Source organism: Kogia breviceps, chromosome 15 (assembly GCF_026419965.1).
Source record: "Kogia breviceps isolate mKogBre1 chromosome 15, mKogBre1 haplotype 1, whole genome shotgun sequence".
In the NCBI taxonomy this organism is placed as follows: domain Eukaryota; kingdom Metazoa; phylum Chordata; class Mammalia; order Artiodactyla; family Physeteridae; genus Kogia; species Kogia breviceps.
Window position 1 is genome coordinate 84,739,991 of NC_081324.1, and position 21,894 is coordinate 84,761,884.

Sequence of the window (21,894 nt, forward strand, 5' to 3'; positions counted from 1 at the left end):
TATAGTGCTCGATGTTTATTATTGTTGTTGTCAAATACCAGCAAACAATTGGACAAACAAACATTCTGTAACTTCACCATTCTTGGGTCTGCTTAAGGAAGGCACAGCTGGAGGGGAGCTGGCACCCTCTCAGGGGACAGGCACCAGGGTCAGCACAAAAGGTCAACGTCCTCAGTCACAATTCTCAAAAGGCGCTACTCATTCAGTAGAGTATTGTGCAGTGAAAAGCATTTACACGGTATCACCTACAGAGGAGACAGACACGGAGAACGCTCTGGAAATACAATGGCACATCCCCTTCACTTCAGCCTCTTTAATCTGAGTTTGTAAGAACGGATGTAAACCGAAGGCACAGAGCGTGCAACCCCGCTGCCTTTGTCTTGTGAGCAAACGGCACAAAAGTCCCTCACGCAAGTCACAGCTAGACAGCTCTGCTTCCGGGAGGCGGTGTCTCCGGCCTTTTCCCACGTGGGTTCCTCAGCAGCCCCCGGGGATGCTGATAAGCACTGCTGTTAGACCACCGCCCTTGAGACCACCAGCCCAGCCCACAGGGGCAGCCGGGCAGCTGTGTGGCCTTGGTTCTGAACGGATGGGAACACAGAGGCCCAGAGACAGCAGGGCGGTGGCTCAGGGCCACCGGCAGGCAGAATCCAGCCACCCGATCGAGCAGCATTTGTCGAAAATCTGAATGAGCTCCCAACAGGTGACAGTGAGAGAGCGTGTGTTAAAATCCAGATTTTGAGAAGTGCATTTGCAAATGCATAGGACGTGGCCACACTGAGTGCATGGGCCCTGGTGCTGGACAGAGGCTGGACAGAGGCTGGCCCTCGGCCCCACCCCCACGGGCTTCCCTTAGTCACCTGCCGGCCCTGACATCCAAGTTAGCAGACCAAGCACTGAGTGACGGGAGCGCTGTGGAGCTCAAGTCTGGGCAGCAGACGCCTAAGGCAAGCGTGGGGCCGTCTCACCAGCCACACACGCTTCAGGAACAAACTCTGAGCAGCCTCAAAATGTAAGAATGAAAAGCTAGTGGGGGCGTGAACGGGAGCTGCACTGCTGACCCCCGTCACTCTCGGACAATGTGGTCACTCTCGGACAATGTGTTATTCTTTCCAGCCGAGAGGCGTCTCACAAAGCCAAACAGATGCTCACATTCCTGCAGCCCAGCAAGCTTTCTGGGGGAATTTTTTTCTTTAATGAAACTATTTCAAATATGCTAAGAAGTACAGGGGACTTCCCTGGGGGTCGTTAAGACTCCGTGCTTCCAAGGCAGGGGACACGGGTTCGATCCCTGGTTGGGGAACTAAGATCCCGCTTGCAACACGGTGCGAGCAAAAAAAATTTTTTTAGGGGCTTCCCTGGTGGCGCAGTGGTTGAGAGTCCGCCTGCTGATGCAGGGGTCACGGGTTCGTGCCCCGGTTCGGGAAGATCCCACATGCCGCAGAGCGGCTGGGCCCGTGAGCCATGGCCGCTGAGCCTGCGCGTCCGGAGCCTGTGCTCCGCAACGGGAGAGGCCACGACAGTGAGAGGCCCGTGTACGGCAAAAAAAAAAAAAAAAAAAAAAAATTTTTTAATAAAGAAGTACAGACCCTGACATAACGACCAGTGTGCTCCCTCACCCAGATCTATCCTAACTCGATGTTATAACAAGAGCTGGCAAGGATGTAGAGACACTGGCACCTCCCACGCTGCTGGTGGGAGTGTAAAATGTCGCAGCCGCCCTGGAAAGCAGTCTGGCAACCCCTCAAACTCTTAAACGTAGAGTCACCATAGGACCCAGCAATCCTGCTGCAAGGTATCTACCCAAGAGAAAACATACATCCACACAGAAACTTATAAATATTCAAAGCGGCACTATTCATAATGGCCGAAAAGTAGAAACAACCCAAATGACCATCAACTGATGAATAAAAACATGGTCTTTCCATGCAATGGAATATTATTCAGCCATAAAATGGAATGAAGCAGTCACACAGGCCGCAACATGGATGAACCTTGAAAACCTCATGTTAAGTGAAAGAAGCCAGACACATATTATATAATTCTATTCACATGATATGGCCAGAATAGGTAAATCCACAGGAACAGAAAGTAAACTAAGGGTTGCCTGGGGCTGGGGAAGTGGGCAGTGACTGCTAAAGGGTGTGGGGTTTCTTTTGAGGGGGTGGATGGAAATGTTTCACAATTGATTGCAGTGATGCCTCCGGGCAGCTCTGTGAATATCCTGCAAGTCACCGCATTGTGCATTTTTAAAGGGTGAGTTTTATATACTGTGTGAATTAAATCTTGATAAAGCTGTTACTGAAAACCAACTCAAAAAAGAAAAAGAAAACCAGTGCTTAAAGAATTCCCCCCCGTCAAGTGAAAGGTCTCACTTCAGAAGACTGTTTGCTAAGTTTCCATTTTCAAACACTTGGTTTTGGCAGGATTTAATTTTTGCTACTCTGTCGAATGGGAAACAGCTTGGATGGAAGAGTCTGGCTAATTTGGGGGACAAATGTCAAGAGAGAACAGGGCAGGGATGTCAGGATGCAGTTTGGGCTCGGCTGAGAGCTAAGACCCCCCCTCGGGGGTTCAAGGGGCAGGGACCAGATTCCACATCCCGAAGGACCAGCTCTCTCCCTGGATGCCAGGTTCCCGAGGACATGGCCAGAGTCCCAAGTCCCTGATCTCTCAACAGCGAGGCAGCCCGCAGCTCCCAGACCCCACTCACCCGATGCCTTTCACAGACTTAATGTAGAGGCTCAGCTGCAGTTTCACAGAGCAGTTCATAGGGATTCCGGTGACCTGCAGCAACAAGAGCAGTGAGGAGCCTGGCTTCCCTGGAGCCCTGGGGACCCCTTCAAACAGCCCTCCCTGGCCACGCTCAAGAGGATGCGTATCCCAAATGAACTGCCCATCCGATGGGGCTTCCGCTACCCACTCGAAGCCCTGATGGGTAAACACATGTGCCCCAAATGGCTCTTATGTCCATGACCTCGAGGGATCCCCTCCGGTGAGCCAGCCTCGCTCTGGATGGAAAAAAAACTAACCCTTTCCACCTGTTCTCTTGCACAATGCATCCCCCCCCCCCCCCCCCCCCCCCCCCCCCCGTGCCCAGGACGTTTCCCAGTCATCGCCCCTCCCTCCAGCCTCCAAGTAAAACAAAATAGATTTGCATGTTAATAAAGTCACTATCGTCTCCATTCACCCCCCATTCCCTCCCCACCAGCGAAAGTCTGCAGGGAGCTTGCTCAGCCCCAGTGCCTCTGCAATACACCTCCACCCAATCTCCATTTCAGCAGAGCTGGCCTCAGGCTTGTGCCAAGGGCAGGCGACGGTATTTTACAGAGAACCTAGTGATATTTTGCGTTCTTTACTTGGAGATTTTTTTTTCTTTGGCTGCGCTGCACAGCTTGCGGGATCTTAGTCCCCTGACCAGGGATCGAACCCGCGCCCCCTGCAGTGGAAGCGCGGAGTCGTAACCACTGGACCGCCAGAGAATTCCCTATTTAGAGAAATTTTTAATTTCCAATTTGAGGTCATGATAGAAAGCTTCCTTTGTGCAGGATTTTTTTTTTTTATGAGATCATTTTTTTTTCAAGTTCTAAGTCAATAACACAAAAAGTGACACACATATAGGACCAAAACCAGGAAGGTGCTTCCAGAATGATGTCAGGAAATGAGAGTGGAAAGGAACCTAGGTTTGAGGACAGACTGCTGCTTCTTAGCTGAGACTCTTCTCATCTGGAAAGTGGAGACAATTCTGCCCACCTCACAGGTTTCTGCAAGGGCAAAATAAGGGATGCAAGACAACCACACCCAGAGCCATAAAGGCTGTGTGGTTATCACACACACCAGTGGGGAGGGCATTATCTTCCAATACAGCCTGGCATCCTGAGGTCTTTTGGGACCCCAGGGGCACAGAGCAACTGGCCGAAGGCCATGCTCCCAGGACGGGGGAGAATTTGAACTTGAGAACCCGGTGGGACGGGAGTGAGATCACCTGTGTGCAAAAGAGCCAGCAGGCGTGAGGCTGCCCTGCTAGCAAGGGTGGCCCTGGCTGGCGTCTGGGCTCCTGGATTTCAGGAGGGCTCCCACCTCTCCCTGACAGATAAGAGGGGCTCACTGTACCTACCAGGACAGTTTGTACAAACAGTGTGGTTTATGCTGACACCTGATTTCCTTCTGGGAGTCCGGAATTTCGGTGTGTGCCAGGTAGACGGCGCCTATAGGACCAGCCCCAGTGAGAATCCTAGGCGCTGAGCCTCTACTGGGCGTCCCTGGTAGAGGACACCTCACACGGGCAATGAAGGGTGTCCTGTGTGACCTCCCTGGGAGAGGGCTCTGGGAGCCTGTGCCTGGCTCCCCCAGGCTTCACAGCCCATGTGGCTTTCTCTTTGCTGACTGTGCCTTGTGTCCTTCACTGCGATACATCACAGCTGTGGGTACCACCATCTGCTGGGTCCTGGGGGTCCTCCTAGCACATCCTCCAACTTGGGGGTGACCTTGGAGACCCCGACACATCCTGCTTTCTAGACTCTACATTCTGGGGTCTCCACTCAGGCCACTTCCTTCTCCAGGAAATGTGTCTCGTTCCTTCCTTGGCTGTTCTTCCAGCTACTGTCCAGCCACCTCTTCTTGGGCGAAGCCCCGCCTGTCCCCCGCCACCCCGCCATCTCAGAACAGAAACTTGGACCCGTGAGCCCACGTCTGTCACCATACCCTCCCCCGGTTTCAGGAGCAGGAAAGAAGGCACCAGAGAAGCCGCTTCCAGCAGGCATTCTGTTTTCCGGGCTAATGAGATCAGAAATTAGCAAATCGACCCCATGATCATCCTCCCCAAATCGACAACAAAATCCAAGGCCACTTCCTCTCCCCGTCTGCCTCTGAACTGAAATGAGAAGTAGGAGAAGTCTACTTCTGCATCAGCTGATGGGCTGCTGCAAAACAGCTGTTTGCATCTCTCTAGCCTCCCAAACTTAACTGTTTCTTTCTCAACGTGGGGAAAAAAAAGAAAATCCACGCAGTACAATGAAAGTCACCAGTGAGAACAGAGAAAAGATCTTGCTCTTGCTGGAAAGCCCAGAAGCCAGCAGAGAGAGAGAAAGAGAGAGAGAGAGAGAGAGAGAGAAACAGTGAAGTGAATGAACTAAAAGAGAAAGTGGAAAACCATTTGTTAGCTTTATAAAAAAAGCCTTTAAAAAACTGGTTAAAAGTTTAAGACAGTATGGAAAAGCCTTAACACATCTAACAATAAAGAATGAATTTAACATAGAGCACACAATAGATTCATATTAATAAATTACTATCAACTTAATTCATTAATCCCCACTTAATTAACTACATATTAATACGGGACAGAAATGTAGTGGGCATTAAAACACCTGTTTGTACAGCCAATATTTTAAATAACTGTAAATGGAGTATACCCTTTAAAAACTGAATCACTGCATTACACACCTGTCACTTGTATAATATTGTACGTCAACTATACTTCAGCTTTTTTAAAAAGGCTACATACTCTATGGTTCCAACTATATGACATTCTGGAAAAGGCAAAACTATAGAGGTGGTAAAAGATCAGTCACTGCCAAAGGTTGGATGGGAGTGAAGGTAGTAAAAGGGGATAAATGGGTAGAACACACGGGATTTTTAAGGCAGTGAAACCATTCTGTAGGAGACTGTAATGGTGGATACAGGTCATGATGCATTTGTCAAAACCCGTAAACCTGAACAACACAGAGTGAAGCCTAATGTAAGCTATGGACTATAGTTAATAATAATGTTCATTCATCAACTGTGACAAATTTTGGGCCAGGGGAAAACGATGTCTGGGAACTCTCTGTATTTTCTGCTCAGTTTTTCTGTAGGCCTAAAACTATTCGAAAAAACCAAAGTAAGGACTTCCCTAGCGGTCCAGTGGTTAAGAATCAGCACTTCCACTGCAGGGGAATCCCATTTACTAGCTGTAGCACTTAACCTATTTGGGCTGCAGTTTCCCCATCTGTAAAATGGGAATAGCAATGCCCACCTCTCAGATTATCGTGAAAATTAAATGAGTTGGTGTGGGTGGAAGAATCTAGAATTTTGCCCGGAGCATAATGAACATTCTAGAAATATTTGCTGGATGTGAAGTGTGTGCAGTCATAGCTGACTTCACTAGCCTGGATTTTTATTTATTTTATTTTATTTTATTTTGTTTGTTTTTTTAATTTGGCCGAGCCGCACGGCTTGCGGGATTTTAGTTCCCCAACCAGGGACTGAACCCGCGCCCTCGGCAGTGAAAGTGCGGAGTCCTCACCACTGGACCGCCAGGGAAGTCCCAGCCTGGATTTTTAGTGAAAAAAAAAGAGAGAGAGAGAGAGAGAGCTAGAAGGTGGGGTGCTGGGGGCTGGGGATCGAGTCAGCGGCTAAGAAAATCTGAGGGGTACCGAGGAAAACGGCACGGAACAGCACCAGGTAGAAGAGCTTCCAAAAAGGCCTGTGGGGGAGACCACAAGTGTCCACTCAGGAAACAGAAACCCACAGAATTTATTTAATCAATGATAAAAAGCCACCGAGTCCAAATGGGCAAATTTCCAGTGAACGTGGAGACACTAAGAAAAGAAGCAAGTGGGTAAAACCATGTCCACGGCAGGTCTGATACCCTCCTGGTCCCTGTTTGTAGACAAAACAACACACAGGACAAATTACCCAGAACCCAGTTTATCCACAGCATGTTCCAGGCTCTCGTCGGTACCTAAAGATCTTTACGGTATTGTTGGCACAGCCAGAGGGCTGCCTCTGCCTAATTTGCAAGCTGATAATTCCTAATTAATTTACTGGCTTATAATCCTTTTATAGAGACAATTCCCTTAGAAAGAGATAAAGTCCCTGCACTACGAAGTCGGGGCAACCTTTGAAGGCTTGATAGCCTAGAAGCTATATCACTGCCAAAGAAATCCGGGCTTCCCATCACCCCCACCCTGGAACAGCTTGGTGCCTAGTGGGGAGAGGAGAAAGCCAAGTGTGCACCGGACGGAAATCCCCGCACCCACCCACAGGCTGACAGGCAGGGGCTCACCGGGTGGATGTCCAGGAACAAGGAATGCTCTTCTGGGTTAGGGTGGAGGCCAGACACTGCCTCTGCCAGGACTGGGTCAGCGTTGTAGAAGTGAGGATGGGAGAGAAATAAAGGTGCGTCTAGAAGGCAGAGGGGCAGAGAGGGGATGTCAGACAAAGACAGCATGTTGGCACATCCAGAGACCTGCCCGTGTCACACCCTGAGCTGGGCAAGGGGCGTAGGTGATGAGACACAGCCACTGCCTGCAGTGCACCCCCCTCGTCATGACGACAAGATGCAAACACCAATAATTGGACAGAGAGAATTCACTCAGGCTGCAAATATTTACCAAGGGCCCAAGAGGCACCAGGAACTGGAACCCACCCAGCAGGGGACAAGCTCGGTGCCATAGGAATGGTAAAATAGGAGCTGCTGCTTCTGCCAGGAGAGATCAAAGGAAGGAGAAGAAGCTGGCTCAAAGATGCCAGACAGGAGCTTCCCTGGTGGCGCAGCGGTTGGGAGTCCGCCTGCCGATGCAGGGGGCGCGGGTTCGTGCCCCGGTCCGGGAAGATCCCACGTGCCGCGGAGCGGCTGGGCCCGTGAACCGTGGCCGCTGCGCCTGCGCGTCCGGAGCCTGTGCTCCGCAACGGGAGAGGCCACAACAGTGAGAGGCCCGCGTACCACAAAAAAAAAAAAAAAAAAAGATGCCAGACAAAGAAGGTGAGGGAATGGCGTTCCAGGTGGAAGGGATGTCAGAAGCAAACGCAGGGAGCTGGGAAAATGCGCGGTGCATACGGAGCAGACAGTGCCTGGAGGGGAATGATGGGAGTTGAGGATAGAGAGACTTGAACTTGGGTGAGAGGCGGGGCATCTGGATCGCCAAGCCAAGCAGCCCGGACTGTCTTCTGCAGGCAACACGGCAATGATCAGAGGCGCTCAGGTGTGCACACCTGCAGCCAGGTCTCCCTAACGTCCACGGGAGGGGAGAAGACACACCTGTTTTGCTCCTTCTCTCCCAGCAGCTGGTCTGTGGGATGGACGCCAACGTGTGAGAACAGGGACCGACTTGGGTCCCTCTGAGTGGGAAATTCACACCCAGACACCCGAGGCTGAACCTCTCCATCAACTGACCAAGCAAGGCAAACACCAGTGCATCCTCGTGTGCTCAGGACAACATACAACAGGCCTGATGGACAACGAGTCCATGAGGAAAAGAATAAGCCTCTCTCAGAAAGTGACGAGGAGGCGCTGCCCCGGGGGCGCAGCGGTTGAGAGTCCGCCCGCCGATGCGGGGGACGCGGGTTCGCGCCCCGCTCCGGGAGGATCCCACGTGCCGCGGAGCGGCTGGGCCCGTGAGCCGTGGCCGCTGAGCCTGCGCGTCTGGAGCCTGTGCTCCGCAACGGGAGAGGCCACAACGGTAAGAGGCCTGCGCACCGCAAAAAAAATATAAATTTTTAAAACTGACGAGGATCAAGAATGGGCAAATCATACAGACAGAACGCAGACTGGTGGTGACAGGGGCCGGGGCAGAGAGATGGGGAGTGAGTGTAAATGGGTACGGGGTCTCCTTTTGGGTTGATGAGAATGTTCTGGAACTAGATTGTGGTGGTGGCTGCACAACGTTTTGAATGTATTAAATGTCGCTGAATTGTGCACTTTAAAATGGCTAATTGCGGATTACGTGAACTTCACCTCGATACGAAAAAAAGAAAGAAAAAACAAACAAAACTCACAAGGTCTTGTTCCCTAAAACCAGCAGCCCATCTGCTGCCAGGCAGGTGACCAGCATTCCTGTTTATTTGTGTCTGGCAACCTCAGATGTCTAGATTCTTTCTGCTTTTCTTAGCAAAGCCAAGCACTGGTCTGAAATAAAAGCTGGGATTTAACTGCTGTCTGACTTCATTTTTCCCAGAGTCCTTTTACATTCATTGCCTTAATGCTTCTCAACATTAATTTATTCATCCTAGTACCTCTTTGATGTGTTGCCATATCCAGATACCCCCTGCCCTGTTAACATAATGTGCTTCTCTAAAGCAACTGCCATTGCTTTACATAAACAGCTATATTTCAAAGGAGGAGCTTGCTATCTGAGGCATAACTGGCAAACACTTGCCAGAATTAGAAAATAAATATAGGAATAAATACAATGCGAACGAATGAATGTTGCAGATTCTAACTAGAGACTGTTACCTACATGAGGCTTGGACCCTGAGACTTGCTCTTTCTCTGTCAAAAAGAAGGACAGATGAGTGTTAGAAAGGTACTTTCTTTTGGAGGTGACCAGAAGGACACGAAGAGGATGGAAAACAGAAGACCTCCCTCACCATGTAAGTCAATGTTATTTAAAGCTACCTCTTTGGACCTTTGAAGTCTTGGGCACCACCAGGGACAATGTTTCACAATTTGGAAACCCCTGTTTCCCATTCTCCCGTCTCCACTGTGAGGAGATCAACAGAGCAAACACAAGGACACCCCCGCCCGCCCCCCCCCCCCCGCCCACGGTAAGGGGAGCAGTCACCGAGCCAGGCCCTTGAAGGAGGCAAATCTCCAACAAGCCCCATCATGCCTCCAAGGCCGGGGGGGCGGGGTGGGGGGAAACTGACATGGGCTGGACCAATTTGCCATCACCTTCCCTTGCTTCAGCTTGCTTGGTTTTTTAGTAGCACGCGTGCATGTACGTGTTTCTTTCTATTTTACTTCCAAACAGACTGAGAGACAACACCCAAGTAATAAGTGGTAATTAAGTTATAGCTTTTATGGCACATCTAACCAGACCTAATTGCCCGGGATCACCACAGATTAAGGGCCTCCACTGAGCAAGTCTCAGGACCCTACACAGCACAGAGGTTGGAGGAGAGAGAGTTCTCTGGGTCCAAGAACTTTTCAAGGCCCAGAAAGGGAAATGTGTGGGTATTTCTTACCTTCAGAGAAAATGCCACAGAAATACAGACACAGGTGCACCCAAAGACATGTATGAGAATGTTCTTAGCAGCACTAAGGTAATGGTCGACAAGCAGAACCCCGTTGGATGCCCGTGAGCAGCAAAAGAGGTAAGGAAGTGGAGGTGTGGTCCCACCGTGAAATACTATACAGCAAGGAAGAGGCCACCCACAACAGCAGGGATGGTCCTCACCAATGCAAAAACGGGTGAAAGAGGACAGAACTGCAGAAAAAGCAATATATGCTTGATGATTCCGCTCACATAAACACCAAAGGCAAGCCAAGCTGTGCTGCCAGAAGTCAGGCCAGTGACTGGGAGGGTCACTCCTGTCCTCTTTCTCCATCACTTGGTGGAATTTCAAAGTGCACGTGTCAGTTGGGCATCTCTCTGTGTAATATGTCTATTTCAATGCAAAAGAAACATTTTTATTTGCATAATACGTACACAATTCCCTTGCACTTTTGAAGTTCTTTTGGCACATGTGCTAAGATGAGGCAGTGCAATTTTCATCCCTAGCCCTTGGCAGTGGATGGATATGTCGTTTCTGCCTGTCCAGCAGCCACTCTTTCTCCTGGAACCTACACCCCGATAAAGCCCCTCCCGTATTTTCAGCCTCCTGTCACGCGGGTGCTGGCCCCACCCACTGGAGCCGGGGGCTGAGCATGTGACACAGCCTGGCCAATCAGCATAGGCCACCCTTGGCCACTTACTGGTTCACAGCTGGTCATGTGATACAAGCCAGCCCAATCAGAGCAAACTCTGGAACTTCTGCTGCAGTGAAGAAGAGCCAGTTGTCCCCTTTCTGCAGGACCCAGAGCTGGGAGGAGGTGAGCCTGGAGGCTGGAGGGGAGAGCCTGCCTGGCAACAAACCAGTCTGGAGGAAAACTGAGCTGGCACATGGCAAAAGGCAGCTTCGGACAACAGCTGAGCTCTAGAGCTATGCCTAACGCAAAGGTAAACCAAGAAGTGCCCTTTTAGGCCTCATCAGGTTGGTGTAGCACCTGCCACTTGCCACGGCAGTTGCGTAGCACACAGCCTACCGGGTCTCTGCACTGTCAGCTCACCTACAAGCAGAAATTCCTAAACACCAGTGAAGAAAGAATTAAGCAAACAGGGAACAAGGGCAGGTGGGCCAGAAGAGGCCATGACAGAGGTGGGTACTTCCAAGGCCCCAGCTCCAAACCCTTCACCCACGGAGCACCTCATCCTGCCTGAACTTGGGGCAACCGTCCAACCTGAGGACAGTCCTTCCTCCCAACCCTGCAGCGAACTACCCCTCCCCAATTCCCATCTCCAGCTGGAAATGTGGTTCCAACCAAACAGGCCCCAGAAGGCAAGACCTCGAAAGGTAAGGAGTGGCTTCTTGTCCTACCAGCTAGGGTGTCACACCCGAGCCTTGAGCCTCAGTTCCCTCAGTGCAAGATACACCCACACATCCATATGTCCCCACACTGTGTGAACACCCACTACATACTGGGCCCAATTCTAGAAGCTAAGGACAGAGCCCTGCATACAGTATTTACAATCCAATACAAGAGACAGCCAATAAGTAAAATAAAAGACACACTCAGTGATTTCAGGGAGTGATAAGCACCAGGGAGACAATCAAGGGAGGGGGGGCAGGGGAGCAACTTTAGGATGGGAAATCAGAGAGCAGGCTGCCTTGAGGAGGTGGCATCTGAGCAGACCAGGAGGGGGTAACGGAGTGACTCACACAGATCTACAGCAGCCTGGGGAACAGCTGATGCAAAGGCCCTGAGGCAGGACCAAACGAGATATATGCTAGAAACAGGGAGGGGGGGGGGCTGAAGAATATCAGTGGGGAAAGTTCGGGAAGAAATGACATTAGAGAGGCTGGCAGAGGCCAGATCCTGACAGCACTGAGACCTCCGTAGGGATTTTGCTCTACACGCACGGGGCGCTAGTAGACATTTCAAGCAAAGGATTGGGTGGCAATCTGAGTTTTTGCAAGGTCCCCTGGGCTGCTCGCTGGAACAGCATCCAACAGAACTTTCTACGATGATGAAAATGTTCTCGTTTCACTGTTCGTCTCACAGGGCAGTCACTAGGCACGTGCGGGCGGGGATCTTTTGAAGTGTGGCCAGTGCAAGGAACGCACTGCCTTTTTCATTTGATTTCATTCAAACTAATTTCAATGTATCTTTGTGTGTGTGTGTGGGGGGGGGGTTGCCGCACTGTGCAGCATGACGGATCTTAATTCCCCGACCAGGGATCGAACCCGTGTTCCCTGCGGTGGAAGCGCGGTCTTAATCACCGGCCCGCCAGGGACGTCCCCGATTTCAATTTAAATAACCACACGAGGCCAGCGGTGACGGCCCTGGACAGTCTGGGAAACGGATGGTACACAGGGCGGCCACAAGGCAAGAGGAGGGCCAGCTAAAGGGCCCTGGACCACGAGGTGGCGGGGCAGTGGAAAAAAGCAAAGATGCAGGAGTTAATTTGGAGGCAGGGCGCACGGGGCTCGCTGGCGACCTGGATGAGGTTTGGGAGAGGGAAATCGAGCTGACATCCAAGTGTCCAAACGGAGCATGTGAGGCGGGGCCATCTCGGGGGCTGGCACACAGCTGGAAAACACTGACGATGTCAGAGGACAGTGCGCCAGCGCCAGGGGACACATCCAAGCCCGCAACTGCACACTCTGTGGAACAAGATTTCACGGAACCGTCGGGCTGCTGACAGCTTCCTTCCCTCCCCAGGTGGGGTGGAAGGTCCTACCCCCGAAGCCTCCCTCTCAAGCCACCTGTCATGACCTGGGAGGCAGAACGGTGCCCTCTTCCCAAAGACGTCTGCATCCTCATCCCGGCACCTGTGAATAAGTTAGGCTACACGACAGAGGGAATTAGGTCGCAGGAGGAATGAAGGCTGCTAATCTGCTAAAAATCGTGAGCAGTGGCCTAGATGATCCAGGTGGGCCTGATACAGTCTCCAGGGCGCTTGAAACTGGACAAGGGAAGCTCCAGAAAAAGAGATGTGACCACAGGAATGGGAATCAAAGACTTGTGATGGGGGCTTCCCTGGTGGCGCAGCAGTTGAGAGTCCGCCTGCCGATGCAGGGGACGCGGGTTCGTGCCCCGGTCCGGGAGGATCCCACGTGCCGCGGAGCGGCTGGGCCCGTGAGCCGTGGCCGCTGAGCCTGCGCGTCCGGAGCCTGCGCTCCGCAACGGGAGAGGCCACGACACTGAAAGGCCCGCGTACCGCAAAAAAAAAGACTTGTGATGTTGCCGGTTTTGAAGACAGAGGAAGGGAACCCTGGGCCTCTAGAAAATGGGAAAGGCAAGAAAACGGAGTCTCCCCATCAAGCTCCAGAAAGGAACACAGCCTGCCGACACCTGGATCTTAGCCTGGAGAGGCCTGTGTCTCATACTGCTGAACTACGGGACTGCTTAAGATCATAAACGTGTGCTGTTCGAGGCCACCAGGTTTGTGGGGAATTTACTACGACAGCAACCGATATACCCAAAGCGTATTTTTTTTTCCAAGTTATCTTTCTGCTGCCTTCTTTATTTCCAGCCTAATGGGATTATCAAGAGAACAGAGGCCATGCAGTAAACAGACAGATACGCCCCTCAGCACGGGCCACACCCTCCCGCCCTCCCACGGGGAATGACACATACTGAACCTGCAGGTGCTGACATTCTGAATTCCGGACTCCCGGCACGGACAGAAGCCCTCGTTGGGCGGGTAGATGGACCCGTTGGCAAATAAGGTGTTGGGGGCCACGAAGCGAAAGGTGGGGATGCCTTCGAACACCCCCTGCTCCTTGTAGATGAGCTTCATGGACCTGCAGGGACAAACGATGGAGGGTGACACCCCAGAATGCGGTGGCTGGAAGCGGGCGACCTGAGTTGAGCCACGTCCCACGGGCCCGGCCGCCACCGCCCCCCCCACCGGGTCCCAGCAGCCGCCGTCTCTCACCTGGCGAACTTCAATGACCTCCCTTATGGGTCTCCCCGCCTCCCCCGTCCATTCTCCGCAAAAGCAGACAGAGCTTTAAGACGAGGACAGAATATATCGCGACCCACTTAGAACTGCCGTTGCTTCCAGTCTAATCGAGCATGAGATCTAAGGTCCTCACCATGGCCCACAAGCTTGTAGGGGGTCCAGGCCCTGCCTACCTGTACTGCACCCCCCCAGGTGGTATCCCTCCCACATGCTCCATCCTGTCCCAGGGCCTTTGTATCTGCTGCTCCTGGTGCCTGGAACGTTCCTCCCTCCCACCCCCGCATCAGACCTCGCTTCTTCACTCAGGTCACGGTCCGGCTGTCAGCTCCGCAGGCAGCAGCAACGTGGCCGACACCCTATTCCTTCTCCTTCCGTTCACCCTGCCGTATTTCTCAAAGGCACTTCTAACCTCGAACATGGGCTGTGGATCAGAACCGCTCCACCCGTGCCGTCCACGGGGGCCACTCAGCACACGTGGCCTTAGAGCCCTTGAAACAGGGCCAGTCCAAGTTAGGATGCAGCGCTACGTGTCAGATGCACTCCACATTTCTACGACTTGATGCCCCCAAACAATGGAAAACAGCTCTTCAGTATTTTCCATTTGTTTACCCATTGTGAAATGATACCATTTTGGATCTCCTCCAGCAAAACGTCATTAAAATTAATTTCACCTATTTCTCGCTACTTTTCTTTAATGAGGCCACTAGAAAGTTTTAAACTGCAGATGGGACTTGAATTATATTTTTATTGGAGAGTGCTGGCCTAGCCAATAGTATCACATCGATGCTAAATTTCCTCATTGTGGTGACGTGATGGGGTTATGTAAGAAAATGTCGTTTTTAGAAAACACCCACTGAAGTATTTAGGCGTCCAATGTCCTCTCAAAGCGTCCAGGAAAAATATACAGAAGGAGAGAGAGAGAAAGAGAGAAGTGTGGGACGAGGATAAAGCAGAAGGGGCCAAAGAGAAACAAGTGGGAAATTGGGGAAGGCAATGCGGAGAAAGTTGCACATTTTCGCAACTTTCCTCTAGGTTGAAATTCCTAATTTTAAGAAGTGAACACGCGCAGAGCAAAAGCACCTCCGCTCTCTGACACTCCCCTGGGGTGCGTGGGCCTGAGTCCCCCGCCAGGACATGACTCCCAGGGAACAGAGACGGCGCCCATCTTGTCTCTGCAGGGACCCCAGTGTCTCGCACAGACAGGGCCCCATCAGGGTTTGCTGGGGAGGCAGGTGGGTCGGAGTTCACATCAGTGAGATCCCAAGCAAAGGGTTTTCCCGGAGTGGCCTGAACAGAGAAGCCGAGGACAGGGCAGCACCCAGAGAGGAGCTCTAGGAGCCACTGTCTCTTCTCACCCCTCGGCCGGGGCCACTGCAATTGTTCAGCCCCAAGCTGACCTCCGAGGCTGCTACTCTGGAGACTGAAGGGGCTGCAGGAGAGGCATTCAGATGTCACAGCATCCAGTGAGAAATTAGGGCAGCCAGGCAAAGAGCACAGGGAGCCCATCGCTTGCTTTATTGCACGGTCCCCTGCAATCCTGCCCATTTCCTGCCCACCGCGACCGAGCTCCAACAACCGCCAGCAGCCTCTCTCTGGGCCTTGCAAAAGCACCAGCAATGGGCGTTTGGCTCTTCAAGGTGCCACCAAAGAGAATTCAAGATGGCACCAAGGGCCAGTGGACACACAGAGAGAGAGCCGAGCGCTTTGCAAGTTCACACCACAAGCCACTTGATTCGGCTCTGAGCAGCCACAAGGCAGATTTCCCAGGAGGCCCAGAATGTCCCACATCAGGGCAATTACCGGCAGGCCTCGGGGCTGTAGAATTCCAGCGAGGATTCGGGAGTCATAAACGGTGCCCACATCTGCCCGGAAGTCCCATTAATCATGTTGCACTGATCGGAATGCCAGAAGTTGACCTGTGGGGACGCAAGGCCTCTTAAAGAAATGCTCTTGGGCGTTTCCTACCTGACTTGGAGCTGTGACTTCACGGGCCATGTGCCCTGGGGGATGTCACTACCCAATTGAGAGAAGCCTGTCCCCTCAGAGAGACAGCCTGGCGCAAGGTGAGCAGCCTGTGTCGACAGCCAGAGACACCGTCGACTGCGGCTCCCCACTCCCTGGCCATGGATCCCTGAGTGTGCAGCTTGGCTGGGGACTCAGTTACTTCATCTGTAAAATGGACCTGTCACTCACATCTCCAAGGAGCCCAGTGAGCAGGGGACACTGACCTCCTCCCCTCTCAGAGAGGAAGGACACTTCCTGAAAACGGCCCAAGTTAGAAGGTAGCCCAGCAAGTAAAATATTTAAAATAATAATGGTGGCTGCCAGATCTCAAAACAGTAGTTACCTCTGGGGAGTGAGACCTGGACAGAAGAAAAACAGACTTCTCACATTCTACCCCTCTGTCCTAGGAGAAAGTTTTTAAGCATGTGTACATATATATATATATTTTTTGTGGTGGGGGGGCGCATGTGGGATCTTAGTTCCCCGACCGGGGATCGAACCCAGGCCCCCTGCAGTAGAAGCGCAGAGTCCTAACCACCAGCCCTCCAGGGAAGTCCCTGTACATTTTTATACTGAAAAAGCAAAAGCCAAAGAGAATCTCAGCAGCGCCCATTCGGAACAGTTATTAATGGTCGCAAATGGTAACCCTGCCACTCTGGGCACTGATGGGGAATAACCTGTCCCCCGCCCCCCTCAGGTCTTTGCCACCATCACCCAGATGAGCATTTGGAAGCTGTGAGCGCCACCACCGCACAAGCATTCTCGTGCATGAGAACAAAAGGCCACCGGGTAAAAAAAGCAAGTTGCAAAACAATGCACATAGGATGATTTCATTCCGCTCCAAGAAGAAAAAACAAAAACAAACGCAAGGGCAAATCGATACAAGGAGACAGGAAGAATATAGCCAACTCTGGGTTTCCTCTGTGACTCGGGTGGGAGTGGGGCTGGGTGTGTGAAGTCATACAAAGTGCACTTTATATCTATTATTTTATTTTTTCATGCGAATGCCTTCCTGTGTTTCTAGCGTAATTTTTTTTTTTACTCAATAATCTTTTACTGCGAAGGATGGTTATATGATCAGTGTAATGTTTTTGAAGCATTCTTGTACGTGAAGCATCAAAGAAACAGTTCTGTTCCTAGCATACACGTAAATAATCAGAGTCTATGCCCCCTCACACACACACCCAGAACAAAGAGCTGGGTTTTCGGGTGGTTTTTTTTTTTTCGTTTTTGTTTTTAGCCGCATCTTGCGGCATGTGGAACTTCCCCGACCAGGGATTGAACCCGTGCCGCCTGCAGTGGAAGCCCGGAGTCTTGACCACTGGACCACCAGGGAAGTCCCAGCGGAGCCTTAAACATAGGTAAAATCCGCAACTCTGAGAGCATCTCCCCTGCAGATGCAACCCCCTCCTGTTTTTGTTCTGTTTTGTTTTTTTAATTGGAGCATAATTGATTGACAATGTCATGTTAGTTTCAGGTGTACAGCAAAGTGATTCACTTATACATACACGTGTATCTATTCTTTTTCAAACTCTTTTCCCATTTAGGTTATTACAGAATATTGAGCAGCGTTTCCTGTGCTCTACAGGAGGTCTCTGTTGGTTCTCTATTTTATATATAGCCGTGTGTACACGTCAATCCCAAACCCCTGTTTTGAGAGGAAGAAGGTGCACTGGCTGGCCTGCCCTGGCAGCCCCTGCCATCCCTACCCGGCCCCTGTACGGGACGGCCGGCGCCTCTTGCCCTCACCTTGCTGATCCCGTTCCACTTGTCCACGAGATGGATCCTGCTGAAGTTTTTGACCCCCGTGAACACGGTGAAGAGCCCGGAATCAGAGTTGTTGAGCTGCAGACAACGGCAGAGAATGACACCTTTAAGCCCCAGGATGGAGGCAAAGGACCCGGGGACCAGGAGTCAAGCCAGCCCGCTTAGTTTACAGGCTGCTCCCTCTTCACCCGGAGGACAGGGGCCTCGTTATCTTGTTCACCGCTGGATCCCCAGCACCTGGCGGTCAAGAGGAGGAGGAGCTGGGGGCTTTCTAGGAGGGACACTCCACTGATGACAGCATCCGTCCTAGAAAGAGTCCCACCTTCCCTCCCAGACTCTAGGAGAGTCTGGTTCTCCTCCTAGGTGAATGGTAGGGTCACCCCATTACTCCCCCCAAATTAAAATAAAGCACGGCCATGTGACCTCTTTGATCAGTGAAAACTATCAATGAGGAGAGAAGTGGTTTGTCACTTCCAAGTGGGAGCTTTTAAGAGCCAGTGCATGCAAATTTCACCGTGCTTTCTGTTGCTGCTACGGAAACCAGGGAAGTGTGTGTCCAGCTGGAGCCTCCCTCAGCCTGGGTCCCTGAGTGACTGTTAACAAAGAGCAGCGGCGCACTGGACATGGCATATAAGCAAGAGATAAACTTTTGTTGTTTTAAGCCACTGAGATTTGGGGGCTGCTAAACCTGGCGTATCCTGAAGCATACAGGCACACGGGACCTGATGTTTATCAAGTACTTTCTAGACAGGAAGCACTGGCTTTGGCACTCTGGGGTATTTCTTAGAAAAGGATTTCTAATTCAGAGCAAAAACATGCAAAGCATACAAAGAAATGAGTGACTGCTGGGTAAAATCTAGAAAGCACCCTTTTACCTCTGAGGACGCCATACAGTGTAAGGTGTAGCACCCGTTAGGAACTCAATAGGGGCTGTTTAGTGGCCCAATAGCTACATCGATTACTGACCGGTTAAGCCAACAGGGCCCAAGTTCAAAGCCTGCTCTGGCTTCCTAATATCTGTGTGTTCTGTCACCTGTCCATTTGGAGCTTTATGAGCCCAAACTTTAGCCAATATAAGGGGACAGTAACAGGAGCCACTACAAAGAGGTACTGAGAATATTAAAAGAGCTAATGTGTAAAAACTGCTGAGCACAGTGTCTGAGAAATAATAAGAACTCAAAATGCTTTATTATTATTATTGTTATTATTATTAATAAATGCTCACCCAAAAGAATACTAACACAATAATTATAATAGACAAAGTGTATCAGAGACTGCTAGTCACTACCCAAAGTCCATTCTCCCCTTTCTCCTTCATAACAAAACCCAAACCTTACTCAGGGCATCAACACACTAGCTAAAAGGTAACATTTTCCAGCTTGCCTTGCAGCTAAGTGTGGCCACATGACTAAGTTCTGGGCAATGGAAAGCAAGTGGAAATTGGTTTTCTCCCTCCTAAAGAGGGAAACAGCTGGGACATGCTGTTTTGTCCTCAACTCCCCTGACTGCCCCTAAAACCCCCACCACTTCATCCTTCCTGCTGTTTCCTAGAATGTCGATATGATAGCTGGTGCTCTGGCAGCCATCTTGGACCATGTGTTAATCTTGAGTATGGAAACCACACCCTCAGGAGGGCAGAGCAGAGTAGTAGAAGAATTCTAGATCCCTGAAGAGTGTGAAACCACCACAGGAACACTGAACAGTCACTGTTGGACTGTTATTTTGGGATTTCCACTGTACCTACTCAAAAATAAGTTTTAACATGCTACTCAATTGGTAATAACTTTCATTTTTGTTTACAAGTTTACAGTTTGCTTTGACAAGAATCATGTCACTTACCTTAAACTTGCCAACTTCCCCCCACACCCAGAACCTGTCATCCTAGTCAAAAATGTACTGAGCAGCTATCACGTGCCCAGAACAGAATCATGATTTCTCCCTCCCACCACCCCCAACACCAGATCAGCGGAGCCCCAAAAGGAGGCTGAGGCTGGAGCAACTCAGAGCGCTGGTTACAATTTGTGGTTGAGGGAGCCAAGGTCAGGGATCTGACCCTACATCAGATCATGACTCAGGATCCCAATCACTGACCCTACTAGGTTACCAGGGGTCAAGATTAAGGAAAAGCAGGCAACTAACTCAGAGCAATGCTATAGTTGACATTTGTGACCTGCCTCTCCAGCCGCCATTCCCCTTTCTTTCAGCACCAGTCACATCATTTGAGCCTGGATCAAGCTGCACCTGAAACCACCCCTAGAGTTTTCAATTCTATAAGCCAACGAATTCTCTATTTTGCTTAAGCCAGTTTGAGTTGGATTTTCTGTAATTTACGACCCACAGCTCCTGGGCCCCCAGCCAGCTCCAAAAGCGAGCTGTTAACCGGTTCCCAGGACAAGACAGAGGCCCTGAACTTCTCACTGGGCCACACTTACCTCAGCAAATAACCCGAACTTGCCCTTGAAGGGGAACATGTTTGGGAAGTACTTATTGATGAGGTGGAGGAGGGGATCCTCGTAGCCCCACATGATCTCGCTGACTGTGCGGTTCATGAAGGCCCGTTCACCAAGGGTGCTGAACGCCAAGGTCATGATCAGCTTCAGGCTCATGGGCCCATTCTCCATCATCATTGCTGCACTCTGCAGAGCCAGGGGACACCACGGGTTAGAGGCCAGACACAGCTGGTCTGTCCTCCCGGAACTTCAAGCCGGGCTTCAAGGCACAGCCCATCTAGAGAAACGTTCAGGCCGAGAAGGGTCCCTGCAGTGGACATGTGGGGCGTCTGGGTCATCTGGAACCATTCCCTGATCCTTCAGGAATAGGACCACCTGTGCTCTTGAGTTCAGGCCGAGTTAACTCCACCCCTAGCCCCACAGGCAGGCACGTGGCTTAGGCCTGGCCAATCAGAAACGTTCCTCTCGGGACTTTCCTGGTGGTCCAGTGGTTAAGAATCCGCCTTCCAATGCAGGGGACGTGGGTTCGATCCCTGCTTGGGGAACTAAGATCCCACACGCCGCAGGTCAACTAGGCCTGTGTGCTCTGGAGCCCGCACACCACGACTAGAGAGAAGCCTGTGCGCCACAACGAAAGATCCCACGTGCCGCAACCAAGACCCAATGCAGCCAAATAAATAAATACTTTTAAGAAAACAGTAAGAAACGTTCCTCGCGATGTGGTATGTAGCCCAATCAGAGCCAACAAGCCCCAAGGAGCCAGTCGGCTGGGACTGGGGTAGAGAGGGGAAGTGCCTGGGGCTGTCCTTGAACGTGGGGTGTGCAAGGCTGTAGCCACCCTGAGGCGCAGGTCGGCCGGAGCACGGAACCATCACAGATGCGGGCAACCGTGTTTGCACTCTGGATCAAGCCACATCTGAAGCCAGACCAACTCCTGCCCTTTCAGTAACGAGAGCCCACATATGCCCTTTTGGCTTATGCCAATTTAGAGCACCTTTTACTATAAGTTTGTAACCAAAAGAATCTTCATGGAGACTCTACTCCGCTTCCTTAGCACCTCCCTCCCAAACCCCAAGACCCCAAGCACCTGTTCTACCCAATATCTGGGTGCTTAGAATTTAGGTGAATTTATTTTCTAATTTTTGCTTTCCTCTGGAGATAACTGTCTTGGCACTTGGTTTGTATTTTAAAGGCACCTCATCCAAAAGCTAATCTCCACCTGTAGAAAAGGGAACAGAGCCAGCATTTCCTAAAACATAGAGGTCTGATTCCACGGGAACTCACAACGGTCTCCTTAACATTATGATTTTTTAAAGGTAATGAAGAGACGGTTTTAAAAAATCATAAAAGGATACAAAATAAAAGTCCCTCTCCAACCCCTGACCCTCCTCTTCCCATTCTTCTCCCCCAAGGCAACCCACTGCTCTGGGTTCTTGAGTATTCCTGCAGAGAGAATCTACACCAGAAGTCAGCAAAGTATGGCCCGTGGGCCAAAGCCAGCCCACGGCCTGCTTTTGTACAGTCCGGGAGCTAAGAAGGTTTTTTTTACATTTTCAAATGGTTCAAAGGAAAACAAAAGAAGACTCTACTCGGAAAACCTGAGAATTATATGAAACTCACATTTCCGTATCCATGAAGCAGCTCCATTGGAATATAGCCACACCCACTCATTTATGTTTTTGTCTTGGGCTGCTTTTGTGTTATACTGGCAGAGTTGAACAGCCGCAACAGAGAACCTCTAGGCA

At 51.0% G+C, this 21,894-nt stretch overlaps 1 protein-coding gene across 9 annotated transcripts in view; it reads right to left on the reverse strand.

The window, feature by feature from the left end:
- The window catches only part of SCARB1 (scavenger receptor class B member 1), a 74,738-nt gene that overhangs the window by 10,073 nt on the left and 42,771 nt on the right, over positions 1-21,894 (reverse strand). For 8 of the 9 annotated variants that reach the window (XR_010836821.1, XM_059041068.2, XM_059041066.2 and 5 more), the window contains 6 exons: positions 20,132-20,335; positions 17,682-17,777; positions 15,729-15,844; positions 13,601-13,767; positions 7,046-7,164; positions 2,714-2,787 (listed from right to left, as the gene is read on the reverse strand). Coding sequence is in view for 8 of the 9 variants with exons in the window: in XM_059041068.2 (XP_058897051.1) it covers positions 2,714-2,787; positions 7,046-7,164; positions 13,601-13,767; positions 15,729-15,844; positions 17,682-17,777; positions 20,132-20,335 (776 nt within the window). In the remaining variant the exon portion in view is untranslated. Of the gene's footprint in view, positions 1-2; positions 246-2,713; positions 2,788-7,045; positions 7,165-13,600; positions 13,768-15,728; positions 15,845-17,681; positions 17,778-20,131; positions 20,336-21,894 lie in introns of those variants that run through there. The other variant, XM_067014880.1, reaches the window with a different exon arrangement.